The sequence below is a fragment of the Egretta garzetta genome, unplaced genomic scaffold (assembly GCF_000687185.1).
Source record: "Egretta garzetta isolate BGI_Z169 unplaced genomic scaffold, ASM68718v1 scaffold467, whole genome shotgun sequence".
NCBI lineage: Eukaryota > Metazoa > Chordata > Aves > Pelecaniformes > Ardeidae > Egretta > Egretta garzetta.
The window spans coordinates 1,338,846-1,356,455 of record NW_009260196.1 but is presented as its reverse complement, the minus strand read 5'-3'; the positions used below and the strand labels follow the sequence as shown (position 1 = coordinate 1,356,455).

The window sequence follows — 17,610 nt, the reverse complement described above, 5'->3', positions numbered from 1 at the left end:
CCATACACAGTTCGCTGTGGCACATGCACCTCTACCTGGAATAGGACATCAGAATTCCTTGTTCTTACCATTTTCAGCTGTTGACAGGGAAATACAGCATATAACTTTCTGCAATTAAAACAAAAAAAAGTGCTCATTCTGTGTATTAAATACGAAGTACACAAAATAAATTTTTGAAGCACAGAGGGTTATACTGAGAAGGCAGCCTGAAAATGTAGGCACGTTACAGTAATTAAGGTAACTGTACTGTAGAAATCACATTCTTGAATTTCTAGGTGGACTAAACAAGCATTGTACGCTTTCATCCCAGCCAGCTGATAAATCATTCGGAGCAGAAGCGCTTCTGTTCGTAGCATCATGGAATTGGCCTAAAAACACAAAATAGAAATATTTAAGTTTTGAAATACTCCGTAATACAACGCATCATGGAATTGGCCTAAAAACACAAAATAGAAGTTTTGAAATACTCCGTAATACAACAGTGGTATCAGAAAAGAGAGCTGTCCCATTGCTAATTAAGGTTTAAAACCACACAACAACATACCAGCGAGGAAAAGTGTTCCCTGCCTGACTCAAACCCCATGATCGATCCCCCGTGCTCGCGACCGTCCAAAGCAGCTACAAGGTCCCCACGGCAGGAGAGCTTCCCAACGGAGCTCGGAGGCCGCAGCCAGGGAAGAAAAGCCGCTCCTCAGGTGCTCCAGTAGAATATTTCTGATGGGATTCTCCACAGGTGACTAATTTATTCACTGGTCAGGGAAATTACTGTTTTTGTGCTCGAGACTTGGCAAAAGAGGAGGTAAATTATAGCCTGCGCCAAGCATTTCATAATCCACACAAAATTGTTTTCGACCTCCATATTTAAAATGAAGCTATGAAAGATGGTTAAGAGAAAAAGCAAAAGGAACCATTTAGTTATTCGTCACCTCATACGCTTCGCTACTTGCACAAACAAGTACCTTCACAGAGAAAAACGCTGAATTTTCTGTAAAGCGCCGTTTGTTCCAGATCAAGCAAAGCCCAATTCCAGTTTCAAAATTAGTATGTGGAATGCTCCGATTTTTCTTGCATGCTTTTTTTTTTTTCTTTTATATTTTAAAATCAACATGGATGGAAAATTCATCAAACCCAGTCTCTTTTGAAGACAGGGCAGGTCAAATCACTCCATGCTACGTCAGAACCATACAATTTATTGACAATGAAGCGTAACATGAAAGCAAGCACTGAACGTCAGGCGTTGGCACAGAAGAGTTAGGAAATGCAATTCTTAATTATACATTTTAATATGCTTTATGGAAGCAGGAAAAAAAACCTGCAAACATGTTTAAATCCTGTTTGGACATGATGTAGAACTGTGGGAATCTAAAGTCCTTTTGACTTTTAGGAAGATGTAGGGCCGGTTCTCTGCTTATCCCTCTCTCTGCCTGCTCCCGCTGCCCTGCCTCTTCACTTCTGCCGGCCCCACAGCTCATCCCACCCTTTGCTGAGATCTGGGTTTTACAAACGCGCAAGCTCTAGCACAGAGCTTTTGGAAAAACTGCACTGTTTCAAATATTTTAATTTAATCAAAACGTCAAGGTAACACCTTGGGAGTCCCGCACAGTATTCTAGCCCCGTGCAATACCCAAGAGCCCCTCAGCGACACCTAGAGAGATGCATTCCATTAAAGTGAAATCCATTTCCAGGACATTTTGGGAAAAACCCTGCCTACGTGGTTTTGAGAGCCGAAACCCTCCCAATCTGTGGATTCCGCACCACCTGCAACTGTCCTGGAAACCCGCAGCCCTCGATGCCTCGCAGCAGAAGCGAGTCAGCGAGCGAGAACATTCTTGTCCTAAGCAGCAGGGGTCTGAGCTGTCAAAAACGCAGCACTTAAATAAAAAATGTTTTCAAAACGAAGCAAATACACCATAAGAGATGTGCATAGGTTTCATAAAGATGCTGCTGCTGCTTTGAAATTCAAATTAAAAAAATATATATTAATTATTAACACATTCCCAATATCCTAAAAAAGCTAAACCTCCTCAGGAAGAGGGAGAAAAATAATTCTATTTTAGCTGACTCACTGACAATTCAGGTCTGAAAAAGCTACACAAAATTCCTTTTTCAGCTTACAATTCAGCATGGGAGAGAAAGTGAGAAAACCAAATGAACTCCACGGATTAAGAACTACAGAATGGTCAGAAAATTGGTACCATAACGTAGATCCTAATCTTGCTCTGAGGAATGCCATCTCTTTTACAGAAGGCTTACCTTCACACTAACAGAAATATAAAATCAAAGCTTTAGTGTAGCCATTTTAACTTTTTAATTTGTTGATAATTATGCTGCTGAGATTTCGCATTTAAAATCCAAATTCACAAAAGTGGTTGCCTGAAAAGCATTTTTGTAAATAATGAAATAATTACTGTATCTGAAAATACCACACGTTAAAATTCCCAGCTGTCCTTATATTTGAAAAGAAAAATCCAAATCAACGCTACATGAAACTTGCTGCTTCGCTCAGTCACATATCAAAGACAGTGGGGTGCGATGGGAGCAATCAGAATTCGACAGAAAATATGTCGGTGACCCAATCCTCTCCAACTGATGCTTTTAAACGACAGCAAACCAAATACTTGCCAGGTTAAGACTTTAAGAGTCATGGTTTTCATTAAGAAAGCAATTATGATGATGGCCGACAATGAAGCGTAATTTTAGCGTATTTAAAAAGCACATGATGAAATACAAGCACTTGCTTCCTTTGTGACTGGATAGGTTACCTTTTATAATGGGGTTTCCTTCTTGTAGTTGAAACTTGGGTCGCTACCTTCAATCTGAAGTTTTAAGGCTTGCTTAAGGCTGAGTTCTGTCTCGGCGGGAGGATAGCCTTCCAGTACTTCTTGATGCCCTCTATCCTGCACTGTTCGTGGGACGGAAACCCTACCGAGAAAAACCTGATTGCTCTGAAGGTGGTAATTTGGATTTGTCATAATTCCATTTCTTTTCTTCTGTTCTCCACTCTGTTGGTGAATTAGGAACTGTTGCTGAGATCGACCAACTTCTTGCTGAGCTGGTGGGACCAAAATTTTGCACTGTGGCTCTGCCGGCATTGATTTCAGTGGCACGCTCGTCCCAGATTTGGCAATAGGTACTCGTTTATCAAACTGAGTCATTTCATACTCTAACACTTTTGGTTGGGAGGAACTACTTTGTTTTAATTTTTTTCCAGCTGACCCAGATTTGCTGGAGTTGTCCGTTTTCCCCCCTTTGTTAGCTTTAGTTGATTTCAAACTAGGTTTGACTTGGCTCCATTCAAATTCGCTGCTTGGTGAATTATGATTTTGACTTAGGGAATGAGTTGTGGAAGAAGGAGAAACAATAGACTGCCTACTTCTGCTGCGGGGCAGGGAATGCTGCTGTATTTGCTCTGTGAACGACAGGCTGTGGAAACTATCAATGGGCACCGTCTGAGCGGTAGCAGTCGACGATGTGGTGCGGAGAGAAGAGTTTTTGGAACTTTTCAGGGAATTATTTGATAAGGATGACTTCTGACGGTCAACTGTAGAATCAGGTGACTCTGAAGGAGAACTGAAGGCGTGAGCAGGCCCATTAGATAAGCCACGCATACTAGGCTGCATATCTCCACCAGTACTCCCTGAACTGTTTGACTTCATTGTTAACGACTGCATTTTAGAGGAGACTGACTGTAAGGGTTTTTGCTCCATTGTGTGGACTGGAGATGGAGTGCAACCGTTCAGAGTAGATGCACCGTATTTTTCCAGTAACTTAATAATCTGAGAGTGTCCATTTTTAGCTGCAACACGCATAGCAGTGCGCCCAAACTGGTCGGCATGATTTGGATCAGCACCATGCTCCAGTAATATCTGGACAACGTCAATGTGCCCTTCTTGGGCTGCAATGCAGAGTCCAGTAGCACCTTGATTACATGTATGGTCAACCAGAGCTCCATGCTCAATGAGAAGCTGCACTACCTTCACGTGACCTTGCCATGCAGCGGACTGCAAAGCAGATCTCTTCTCGTTATCTGCAGCATTCACATCGGCATGGTATGTTATCAGCACCTGTACCATCTCCAAATGGCCCTGCCAGCAGGAAACATGGAGTGCTGTTCTTCCTTCAGCATCACTTGCTTCTACGTTTGCACCATTTTCTAAAAAATACTCAGCCATCGTAAGCTGGTTTTCTAACGCTAAGATATAAAGTGTTGGCCGGCCATCAGCGTCTTTGTAGTTGACATCTGCTCCGTGGCTGAGCAGTAGTTCAACTATATCTCTGTGACCTTCTAAAGCAGCAACCCGGAGAGCGTTTCTCCCATCATAGCCTCTCTGATCAATGTTGGATTTATTTTCCAGTAATATCTGCACACAATCATAGTGACCTTCTTGTGCAGCTAATATGAAAGGTATACGTCCATCATTATCAATTTCATTTGTTCTAGCACCTTGTTCTATAAGAGCATCACAGATCAACCTGTGACCTTCAAAAGCTGCCATATGCAAAGGTGTCCAGCCTGCATCATCCCTATGGTTTTCATCTAGCCCCCTGTCCAGCAGAGTCCGTACTACTTCGACATTGCCTTGCGCAGAGGCTATGCTCAGAACCGTTCTCCCTTCACTATCAATGCTATCAACAGCTGCACCCCAAAATAAGAGAGTATTCACAACTGAAGCGTGGCCCATGGAGGCTGCTGCCAGCAGTGGCGTGCGACCATTGTTGTCTGTGTGATCAACATCGGCTCCTCCTTCTAGAAGTAGATCGACAACATCTACATGTCCTTCATAAGCAGCTACCAGCAGCGGAGTCATGCCGTCTTTATCGCAATGGTCAACTTCAGCACCGCGGTCAATTAGAAGACTAACCACTGAGGCATGTCCCTTACTGGCTGGGACACAAAGCGCAGCCACGGACAGTGCAGTCCTTCCATCCACATCCTCATGGTTTACCTCTGCACCGTGATCCAGCAGGTGCTCCACGATCTCCTTATGCCCCATGTAAGCGGCCGCAATCAAAGCTGTTCTGCCCTCATTATCAGCTTTATTAACTTCAGCACCATGTTGAAGCAGATTGAGCACAATATCTTCATGTCCTCCCCAAGCTGCTGCCCTCAGCGCCGTTCGACTGTCGGCATCTGCACAGTCCACTTTGACTCCAGCATAAAGGAGCGCAGAAACCACCTCCGTGTGCCCACCCCACGCTGCGGATCGCAATGCCGTCCAGCCGTCGTGATCAGTGTGATTAACATTAGCCCCGCATCCAATCAAGCAATTGACAACCTTGGTGTGTCCCTGCCGAGCAGCTAAGGTAAGTGCTGTTTGCCCATGAGTATCTTCTATCTCTAAATCTGCTCCCCTTGAAACCAGCAAGTTAACGACATCGAGATTGCCGCTGTAGCCTGCGTTGGCCAAGAGCGTTCTCCCATTGGAATCGCACTGGTTTACTGATGCTCCGTTGTCTAACAAGGTGCGAATGGAATCTTCCCTCTCCAGAGCCTGCCGAACAATGCAAGACGTGCGGTCGTCTTCACTGTTGACGTGAGCGCCAGCTTTTACCAGTAGCTGTAATACCTCCTGTTCTTTAGGAATTAAGGTCGACAGGGAGTCTTTGACGGGTGTGCCGTTCCATATCATCCATAAAGCCAGCTCTGAAGTCTCTAACTGTAAATTTGAATTAATTAGATGCAGTGCAAACTCTTGAGCTTCTAGCGGTGTCAAATCCTTCGCTCGGCAAGTGTAACTCATTGCCAGCATTCTGTGTCCCTCTGCTGCGTTACACAAGTATTTCTGCGTACAGTGCTTTACGTCTAGCAACCATTCCGCAAAACTATAATGAAATAAGATTTTTGTATTTCCCAGCCCATCAATAAGGACTTTTGACAGGACATCCAACTTGCGTTGAAAGTCTTCCATCGTCAATGTCATATTTTTGGTCCACACTGCATGATACAACTCCGTGGTGGTTAACGGCCTACAGGCTGCAAGAATTACATTAAGAATAGGCTGGACCTTTGCAAATTGTTTTCTCACAAAAAGTCTCTGACAGAGCCAAAGGTAGAGGCCGTTTAACGTTCCCGGAATATCACGGATCTCTCGTAACATAATAAAATTCTCCACGACTCCATCTAGGACACGTTCCAGATACAGAAAGCAACCGCTGCTTTTGATGTGAAGCTGATTCAGCATTTCTGCAGTTTCTTTTGTGAGATGCTGTCTCAGTGCTTCCTCCTGATCTAAACGATGCAGAATATATTGTTGCACATCTTTCACAATGTAAGCCTTTCGCAGATCATCCAGACTTATTTTTCGAAAACCTATTAAAAGGGAAAAAAGTCATTATTAGTTCTTATCTAGATTCGTTTAACTATGTGAAGCTGATTCAGCATTTCTGCAGTTTCTTTTGTGAGATGCTGTCTCAGTGCTTCCTCCTGATCTAAACGATGCAGAATATATTGTTGCACATCTTTCACAATGTAAGCCTTTCGCAGATCATCCAGACTTATTTTTCGAAAACCTATTAAAAGGGAAAAAAGTCAGTATTAGTTCTTATCTAGTTTCGTTTAACTCAATGTTAAAAAAAAAATAAATAAAAGACAGACATTTCTGGGTGGGGAACACCCACAAGAGTATATTTTGTGTGTACACACAGTGAATGTAAATGAATAATAATAGCGGAGAACTTGGATAACAGACACATTTTTACCACCATCTACTATCAGACAGACAGACGTGCTGCTAACACAAGAAAAATGTAAAAATCACTTTGAATCAGACATTGTGTGCCCACCTTGCTCAATACTAAACACCTAAGCAAAACCACCAGAACTGCAACCAAAATAAGATTATTAAGTATTATTATATAATTAAAGGAATAATCCCTTCTCCAATGTGGTTAGCAATGGAATTCCAAATTATTCTCAGCTATTTAGATTAAGACAGTTATTATAACAATATAATTATAGAAGTGGTTGTTCGCACCTGGTGCATATGCATGATGCAATGTACATAAATCACTTTAACCTGATCACCTTTTTCTCGTACTCATCTGATCTCATTGGTTTTCCAACCTGTTTATTATTTTGAAGAAAAAGGGAAATCATTTCATGTGTGCATGCTGCGTACATCGCCTCCCCACACATGCACAGGTACACCACCACCCCCCCGCCTGAAGCCAAGAACGTTCTTAGACAAGTCCCTAGGGCAACCTCAGTGACCATAAGGCTCTCAAGAATGAGGCGGAATTAAGATATAGTTGTATGGACTACACAGCTATCTCTGTCACCTGAAACATTTGCTTTGGTAGTGCCAAGTAAAGCATTTGACAAAGACCTACTCTTTTTGAGTAATGACACCTTACATGGTTTGAACGCTACTTTTCCAGAAGCTATGCGAAAACCATGGAGGTGACAGACACAGCAGCTTAAACTCCTGTGTTTTAGGCCAGAACTGTACCTCGCTTCTCCAGGGAGAGGCTGCAATCTCCTCCTCCAGTGTAGCAGATGGCACACAATTCCTTACAGTCAGCTCGGCTAGTCGTAAAAAAACCCCACCTTTGCTTTTCAAATCAAAGCAGTTCCCAACCTCCAAATCATACTGAAGGAAAACCAACCAGAGCGCAACGCATTCAATGCAATTTTGGCCCCATCTCCATAGAGCAAATAATTTTAAGTACAACTCTGCAAGAATGTTATTTCCAGATCTATGTTTTTACTGTATTTAAACATTCTGTGGATTAAACTGCTTAGCCTGGGAGCTTGTTCCGACTGAAAACTCAGCCTGGTAAGAGAGCTGTGCTTTTTGTTCCTGGGTGTCTTCAGCAGAGGCTCCGAATGTCACATTAAGCTCACGCTGTTAACTGTTGGGTCAACGCGAGCGTTGTACAAACACTACAAATTAGAACTGAGAGGCAAACTACGGTGGTGTTACTGAGCTCGTTCTGCTTCCCTTATTAATTATGGTAGCATTACAAATCTAACAGGACTGAATCAATAGGCTACCTAAAACAAAATCATGCTGCTCCCTAAAATAAAATCACTGGATAGGACGCTTTTGCCTGGTCACCTCTCAGGCTAAGACTATGCTAATAAGATTGCCTACTCAAAGATTTTTGAATGAGAAGGCCAGGAGGCAGAAAATAACTACACTGGGGGGATCTTTGCCCATTCCACAAGGGCATTTTTTTTCTCTCCAAAGAAACACAGAACCATCTTTATCCCCCATAATATGTCACAACGTCAAAGAATATCCTAACCTGACCTGCACAATGGCGTAATTCCTTGGTTTACTACTCTTTTGATTAAAATACCCTGTATGTAACTTTGTAAATACTTTGTAAAGCCCTTTTCTTGCACATAAGCCAAATAAGAAACTTTGCTGAGTAAGAACAGACAGTGCCCTTGCAGATCTGCAGATCCCAAGCTTCCACATCAAGTGAAAGGCTGTTTCCAGGTTATGATCCTTCAGAAGATATCCAAGTAGAAACAGAGGCATTAAAAGCAGGGCCTGGCTTGGTGCGTGCCTTCAGAGTCGTATGCATCCACAGAGCTGTCATCAGACACGAGGGTCCCTTTGGTCACCTCGTGCGTGCAGGGAACAACTCTGGGTTTGCTCCGTTCCGAGCAAACACAGCCATGGCACGTGCTCACCTTTCGGTTCTTTGAACCTGTCTGCTTCTCCCAGGACAGACCAGTCCCTGTGGCATGGCTGAACGGGAACAGGCACAGAGCTCTGCCAACTCCTCCTCGATGCGTTTAGTCAGCAGTGACTCTGCTCACAACATCCCCACTCTCTCACGTTAATCCCACGCTCGCATCCTTCCTTCCAATATAGATCCGCGTATCCAAGTGATTTTTATTTTTAAATTACTCAAGCGGTTTTCTCAGTTTTTACGGCAGTTGATTTCCTTTCCCCAGTGAGAAGCGCCCCGACTGACTCACAGGAGAGCAATCCTGGGATTTCAGCTCATGTTCAGTGCTGACAGACTGACGACCACGCTTCACCTCCCGTGACTCCCAGCCCTCACGTGGAAACTCGCAGAGCAGTAACTGTCGGAGCGTCTCGGTCCCCGTACGTCTGCTTCCAAAGGCAAAAGCTTCTCCCTCATCTTGCAGTGTTCTTTCAATACCGATTCCCAGTTTGCTTCCCAAAATGGGTGGGAAAGTGAACAAAACCGTTTTGGATGTGATAAACCAACCCCAAACCCTCCAAAAAAAGTAAGAGGAAGGGTTTGGGGTGGTATCGTGACTTTGTTCCATATTAACATTAAAAATATTGCCCTACTCTGTACTTACCGGAGACACAGCCAATGTCTAAGCACTTCAGGCAAAGCAAATAGATTTTGGAAGACTTCTGAGCAGTGACTATTCCAGTAATTTAAACAATTCAATCGGCCGTGTGTTTAAAGAAGCTAAAAATTGCTTCTTTTCTTTTGCGCTATTTCCAAATATTCCTTGTTAATGAGATCCTATAGATGGTATCTGAAGACAAGTTTGTATAGCAAGCAGGACGCGACACTCGCCCAGACCTTCGTGCATCCTGGGGACGATACGTTCCTTCAGGGCTGGGATTAACAAGTTGCCATTGTAACCAGGCTTTTGAACAGAAATAGGTTGTTAATTTTAACCACTGTGCCATGCCACACTGTAATAAGGAAATAATTCATAAAAAGGCCTTATTGATAGAATTGAGGTTGGTTTTTTTTTTTTAAATCTCAAATTCTTGTTCCTAGCTTGAAGGAGGAAAACAAAGCCATGTTTTTTTGCCCAAACGTCTACGTAAATGAGGTCATTTTACATTTCCAAACAAAGATCCTGCAAACTTGCTTTTCAACCCTACCAGATACAATAAGCCACTTTCATGGACAAGAAGCACCAAAACATTAAGAGAAAGCCCATTTTGTTTCAGATGCATTCCCATGAACTACTTAAGCTCAGCAAAACAGGAGCGCCGTAGACAGAACTTGCGGTCCCACGACCCTGTTTTTGCATTGTTCAAATTTTTCTTACAACACATCACTTTCAACCCAATGGGAGCTCCAATATGCATTTTCCTGATTTATTAAATTCCTGGCAGTTCTGTAAACAAATCAGTTCCAAATGTATTTCTTGGCAAGATCTAGGGTCATTCAAAGAAAAAAAAAAAAAAAGTAGCATCTTGGCTATATAAATACTTTTACAGTATGTCAACCTTTTCAAACTTTAATAATAAAAAATACGGTATTAACTAGAAGCTTCTAGTAAATACTTAAGGATACCCTTCTTTAATATCTTTAAATACATTTGCACAAGTAAATTACAGAATTTTTAAATACATTTTGATAGATCTCATTTGACTGGATTGTTAATTTTAAAGGAACCTAAATGATTAAAAACATGGCAATGTTTTGGCATTAGTAATTTACGCTGCTGATCCAAGCAGATATTGAATTAGGTATTTTTGTGGCTATTTTTGCACACCTGCTCAAAAAGCATAAATGTATCCAGCAGAGCAAAATGCACCTGAAAATTCAAGTGGCACACTGAGCTTTTAGTGCATTTGCACTATACTGTGAATTACAAATTCCACTGCATCTACCCCAGAGGCTGAAATCTGCTGCTCTCAACTGGGCTGTGTCACTGCACAGCAGTTTATTTAGTCAGATTTACAGGTAACAGTCCATTTAAAACAATTTAGTCTTCCCTCTTTAATGACAAAGCAAGTAAAATTCAAAATTCACACACAACTTTTTACTAGGAAATATGAAATTCCTTAGGATCATGTTTTCAGAGTGGTGATGAGAAGAAAGTGGTAACGAGAAGAAAGGAAACTAATTAAAAGCTCCCAGTTTATTTCCCAAGCCTTCCAAATATTTTTTTTCCAAAACCCAAAGCAAAACAACAAATACACTTTTTCAAAGCTTTAATACTATAAGAGTAAATTTTACAACTACAGAAGTATATGAAAATTATCACTTATGGTAAAAATCCAACTCCCATAGAGACTTTAAAGTAGCATGAAACCACTCAAATTCCAACCTACAATGAAAAATTTGAGGACAACTTAGATTTTCTTTTTTGAAGCACTTTTTCCTGAGGTGGTCTCCTGCCACTTATTTTCTGGAATGGCAGCTAATGAGAAAAGGTTCAGTTCCACATCAGGCAACTGATTTGATTTGGGGATTCAGCAATCCGACTACCCGAGCAGCTTCAGTTACCAAACAGTATGAGTTTGCTGGGTGCAGAAAAGCCGGGCTGTGATTTTTACTGTATTTCTCTAAAGTTCTCACATTTTTACTTGTTTTTTAATTTTAGGAAAGGCTACAAGAAAAACACCCCTCCACACCTATTCAGACCAGAACCAGCAAATAGCAGAAATACGAGAAAGACTCGTGCTCCCAAGTTTTCTATCTAATCCAGAATGAGTTTGCATAAATACTAGCTCTTAATAATGTCTGGCTGTCCGGAACTGAGTGACAGATAAAAGGAAGAGTGAAAAATGAATGACAGACCATCTGCTTTTGCCTATGGATAAGTGGGCAAATGGAGGTTAAGCTGCCTCTAAGACTAAACTGAACCCTTTCACGTTGACTTTTGATTCTTTTTATTGCAGTTTCCAGTATCTTTCCGGTATCCAACATCACCTTTGTGGAAAGCGCGGCTCCCTGCGATGTGACATCCGCGTGGGTTGTACCACGCTGGTGCACTCATGCCTCACACATTGGAAGGAATTCTTCGGGTGAAGAATGTCCGTGTTTAATTGAGGGGTATAATCAAGCCAGATGCCACAGATACTTGATTTATTTGTGTAGCAAAAAAGAAGAAATTTAATAAATACCTGTTAAAAAAAAGCCTCTTTCAACCAAAAAATAGTTTGTTTATATGCACTTTTATCTATTTACCTTTATGCTGTTAATGAGAAATTATCTGCTTTTCACTCAAACTCATCGAAATAAAATTGCCTGCTTTTAAAATGCCTGAAGCTTTTAAACTAATATGATGGATCTTTAAAAAAGGAATTTAGTTTTGTAAGAACAACTGCTATGCTTTCGAGATTTAGCCTCATTTTGGAAGAAGCATTTGTATCAGCTAATTAGCTGAAGCATTAAAAAAAATAATAATTGTATGTTCTGTGCTCCTTTCAGGTTGGAGGGCTTTGTCAGTTTTTTGGAAAGACAAGGAAACTTTTTCTAACATTATAATACAGAGGTTGGAATGACTGTTGTTTAATGTAGCTGCTTGACTGTCCAGACTTGTAGCCAAACGATAGCAAACGATGATGTGGGAGATAACGCTGATAATTACGGGCGCAAGTCAGAGAATTGTTACATTTTGGGAAGAAGTCAGTAAGAAAAGCAAACAGGCGTGATGTGGCAGTTGGTGACAGCGCAGGCGCAAGAGAATCACAGAACCATCATAGAATAATCTAGGTTGGAAAAGACCTTTAAGATCATCAAGTCCAACCTTGAACCCAACCCTGCCATCCCACCACTAAACCCTGTCCCTAAGCACCTCATCTATCCTTCTTTTAAATGCCTCCAGGGATGGGGACTCCACCACCTCCCTGGGCAGCCCATTCCAGAGCCTGACAGCCCTTACTGTGAAGAAGTTTGTCCTAATGTCCAACCTAAACCTGCCCTGGCACAACTTCAGAGCATTCCCCCTTGTCCTATCGCCCGTTACCAGGGAGGAGAAGGCAGGAGGACGTGTGTTATCTGTTCCCCTCCTTTTGTACCCCACTGCCTGGCTTCTGCTCGCTGCGGAGGGTGACCGCAGACTCACACGAGCATCATTTTACATTTGGTTCATATTTTTGAGGTTGTCTCTGCAGCCACAAGAGGCAAAACCTTTTTTTTTTTTTTTTAAATTAATGAAAGCTGAGAATCTGAGTAAGGGAGGGGGGGGAAATCTACAGCGCGTTGTGCTTCTACAGAATCTGGGAATACAGAAGGGCCCAGAACACAAGCGGCCGCAGAGGCAGGCACAACCATTCACCTTTCATAAATAAGTCGCCGACAAAAGTGAAGGAAGAAGGAGGACCAGAACAATCCCCCCCTCCTTCCTTTCTCATTCTTGGAGCAGTAGGGATGAGGTTTTTGCCACTGGCAGCAGCGCGGTGGCCGTGGATGAGAAAGACTGGACTCCTCCTTCCCCATCATCACGATTTTTGGCTAGGGAGGTGCTTGCAGAACTCTCTCATCTGTACTGGACACCCAAAAAAATAGCATCGACAGGACCAGGCCACTGCAGCAATCCTGATCCCAGGCACTGACAACACTTTCTGACAAATAGGTTTAGCTCTCATTTCAGCAGATTTCTGGAGGAAGTTTTCACTGCATGGAAATTTTAAGTGAAATCTGCTATAAACTGATTGTAAACAAATTAATATTGGTTAGTATATACTTCATATTGTACTCTAAAATTTTTAGCAGAAGAAAACTACAGATGGGACACATTCTCCTAACATACTCCTGAAAGCATCCCAACCTATCTTACTAAGCTACAGTGAAACTGATTTATTTTTTTTTAGGTTCCAAATTAAAGAAACATATTTGAAGAAAAAGTACAGTGATTATATTATCATTATGGCTGCAAACATTTATTTGGTGTGAAATTGGAAGTATTAGAAATTCAGTACCGTAGTGTCCCAGAGCGCAGTGTGCATTATACACCATTTATTTCTTCAGTCATGAGTGCAAAAAAAAAAAACCAACTCATCGTTGATCTTGAATTCTGCTTGCCCAGCAATTAAACAGCTTTATAAATTGGCTCAGCTAAAAGTAAACACTCAAATACCGCAGAGGAGGAGAAGAATTTGCCCTGGTAGAAGTGTTAATGACAGTCTATCCCTTCCAGGCTGGAACCAGAAAAGAAATGACCCTTATCTCAAGTTTTACAATGCAAAGCTGCAATGTATCTGAAGTTAACAGAAGCTTCAGCCGTGCTCCTCACATCCTTGCTGTACCTTTTGCAAACCTGAATATTGGCTGTAAAAAGGAAAATCATCTGACAGTGCATTAAGCAGGCAACTGGCACATGGTTTGTAATCATAGAATGGTTTATGTTGGAAAAGGCCTCCAAGATCATCAAGTCCAACCATTAACCTAACCCTGCCATCCCACCACTAAACGATGTCCCTAAGCACCTCATCTATCCTTCTTTTAAATACCTCCAGGGATGGGGACTTGACCACCTCCCTGGGCAGCCCATTCCAGAGCCTGACAACCCTTTCTGTGAAGAAATTTTTCCTAATGTCCAACCTAAACCTGCCCTGGCGCAACTTCAGACCATTGCCCCTCGTCCTATTGCTCGTTACCAGGGAGAAGAGGCCGACCCCCACCTTGCTCCAGTCTCCTTTCAGGTAGTTGTAGTGTAATGTCACAGTTTTCTTTCACAGTGGAAGAAAACAACCACTTCCTCCAAATAGACCCTAGAGATTTCTTCTCTAGTTGTGCCCAATTATTTTGGGATCCATTCTTTCTTCGCTGTACCTTTTCCCCAGTGAAGATGGGATTATAGTATCACAAGCCAACTTCCTCTATGCTATTCATCAAGTCATCCCCTGTGGAAATGAGAAATTAACTCATTTAAATTAAATTTATTTTAAAGGCATATTCATTAGTTCTGCTGATTTTTCCTGTCAGGAATTCCATCTGGAAACATACTTAGAAGAAAACAGCGATTTTTTAGGACTAGTCTGAAACATTATATGATCCAATGGAAAGGAAATAAAACTGCTCTGAAGAAAGTTTTGTCTGTTTTTTTGGCAATGACAACGTATCTAATCAGCCAAGCTTTGACAAAACCATTCCCATATGAACGTCCAAAGGAGCCCTGTGCAGCTACCCCAAAGTTTCCTTTAGTTCTCACATACTCCCAAATACCAATGTTCGTGTCTGCCACTGATTAATACAGTCCTTCGTTCCAAAATGCAATTATCCCATTGACCTTTTGCCACCGTGGAAACGAGCAAGCCTATGGGTCTATGTTCTATAATCACATTTTTGTCCTAATTGTTGCCTTAATACACACAGGCTTTATACATAGGCCTGGAATCCAGTCTAGATATTGCCCTTTATTAAATTTCAGAGAGCTTCCCGTAACAATGTCATTACAGTGAAGAAATGTTCTCAAGACACAGAAAAGCCTGGATGAAGACGCCGTAAAGAAATTTTTTTACTGTGCAACCTTTGCCAAATGTATACTCCAAGAATCCACATCTACCTTGTTCCCCTCTCAAATTCCACCTTCAAAGGCTATTCCCTGCTTTCTGAAAATAAGGGGAGAGTTTCTGACGGGAGATGAAAAAAGAATAATCTTTTAAAAATCTTTTGAGGTTGTAAGGAATGGGTGTATGCAGCCGACATACTTATGGACTTACACATCACCTCCACTGTTTCAAAGCTTTTTAAAACCAGCAAAGCAAGAGGAAGACTCAAAGCAGCCGTATTCTTTGCAGATGTACTGCAACAACATAGCTTACCTCTAAAATACTTGGTTGATTTAAGCTTTCTGCAGTCCTCAGTAAACTGGAATGTGTGTCTTTTAGAATTCTCATTTTTGTGACGGTCATTCTTTAGACCTCAGCATGCATCAGTGCTTTCAACCACCACCGAGGGTCTCGTAGGTGCTACATCCTAGTTAAAGGCAGAGGTAGCAAACCCCTCCTACGCTCTGTACTCACCTGTAAACATTTTGGTAACAGCTTTACTCTGCTTGCGGGCAGAACACAGGAGGAGCAGCCAGGGAGGGAAGAACTCAAAGTGGCCAGCTAAAAGCTCCGCTATCGTTCCGGATAAACTTGTAGAAGTCTGTTCGCCCTCGGAAACGTTACAGCCCTCGTCAACCGAATCGACGAGCAGGAAAAGGCTCTGCTGGGGGGGCTTCGCTCCCAAGAGAGGGAGCAGAATGCACCTGCAAGGAACACGAAACAACATCAGTATTTCGAATACATTTATCAATACATTGACTAGTATCCAGTCATTCCAGCTGACGCTATGATCAACTTAAAAGTTATTTTTTAAATGGTCTAAGGAATTTTTTTAAATAGCCACCACTACTGGGGTAGACTGAGCTAACAGAAATAAGAGACAGTTTGAACAGTCAGTGATGTAATTCTTCCTTAGGCAATATTACTTTTTAATGAACTGACAATTTATAACAATACTTTAAAATGATGCAATGCTGTTCAAGGCTCATTAGAAGACTTGGGAAAACGTTACTTCACTAGAAAAGAAGCTACTCTAAAGTTTAAGAACTTCATTACCGTTGTCTCTGCCAAAGTTACTATTAGCGCTTATCAGAAACTAATAGCGAACAACAGTTGGTCGTGAAACAAAAGTCAAAATACGTGACGCATTAAATATCCCAACTCAAAGAGTTCAAGTCTGAATGAATAAAGGTTTTACAAAGGACCATACCTTCACAAATGACAAGCGAATTAATGGAGTAGCAGACCAAGGCATTTGGTAGCGACTTTGACGTGTTAGTTTTTACTCATATCGAAGTTGCCAAGTTCCTGTTACTGGAAAAGGATGACCTGCCTCCTCAGGATGCCAGCAGCTGTAGCAACGCACCCACCGCTGCCACCCTTAACGGCACTCCGCTCTGCACTTGCATCCATCCTTACGCAGCCACTTCATGCTGCTCTCCAGTATTTCCACGCTACGCTACCAGTTTTTAGGAGAACTCATAATGATTTCGGTCCGTTAAGTTTCACTGGCTAAATTATTTTTAAAGTAAACTTTGACTTTACATTAAAAAGATTCAGAAAATAAAACAAGGTAAGAAAAATACATATCTAACCATTGACTCCTTTTTAGATTTGTTATTTGCACGTGTCCAGAAGGCATGCACATAACGAGTATTTTTTTTTTTTTTTTTAACTCAAGACCATAATAACCTTTTTTCATTTGTTTTACTAAACAAACTTATCTTCAGAAGACTTTGGTCAACACATTACTACCTGCCAAGTATTCAAATTGGAATATAGGCGAATCTTGCCTGTTAATGGAAGAACACAACCCACTTCAGAAACGATTCATAAGCACTGTTAGTGGAATGTTTGCTGTTTTCTGACTAAGAAAAATGCAAAATGGAACCAGAGCGGTGTACCTTTCATGTCCAACAGCAACAGCAGAACCTAGCAGAGCAGACTAGGTGATCACACTTGGAAAAATTTCCACAAAGGCACAAAAAGGAAGTATAAAATACATGTGTTCTGAAAGTATTTGGTATTAGATGGACTTTAAATCCCTAACACTCTCCTCTCCCCTCTTTTTTTTTTTTTTTCAGATGCACAAGACTATGGAGAATCCTTTGGTCCTTCCACAGCTAGCTACTCCTTCAGAAGATGCCTGAAGTACAACTAAAATCACTGTTCACTAAGCTGGGAAGTTAAGCAGCTACCAATTTACAGAACAGGAAATTAAAGCAGCCATAAGGTTAAAATTACTTTCTTAAGTGATGCCAATCCCACAATGAAAGGAGGCAGTTGGAAATGACCACATTTTCCACCCCTTCCCCCACCAGAACGCTGCCTTGCCCCCTCAGCTATTTACATCAAGGCATTTTCCCTGCAACATTTCTTTTTCTATCAAAACCAATTCTCTTTTCACATGCTTCTCTGTATGAAATTATTT

The 17,610-nt window shown here is 41.7% G+C and overlaps 1 protein-coding gene across 1 annotated transcript in view; it reads right to left on the bottom strand.

Moving 5' to 3' along the window:
- Positions 1-2,765: 2,765 nt before the first annotated feature.
- Positions 2,766-17,610, bottom strand: part of ANKRD50 (ankyrin repeat domain 50) — a 36,864-nt gene continuing 22,019 nt past the window's right edge. The window contains exons 2-3 of the mRNA XM_035897604.1: positions 15,654-15,883; positions 2,766-6,310 (exon numbers count right to left, since the gene is read on the bottom strand). Of these exons, the coding sequence (XP_035753497.1) occupies positions 2,766-6,310; positions 15,654-15,883 (3,775 nt within the window). The remainder of the gene's footprint in view (positions 6,311-15,653; positions 15,884-17,610) is intronic.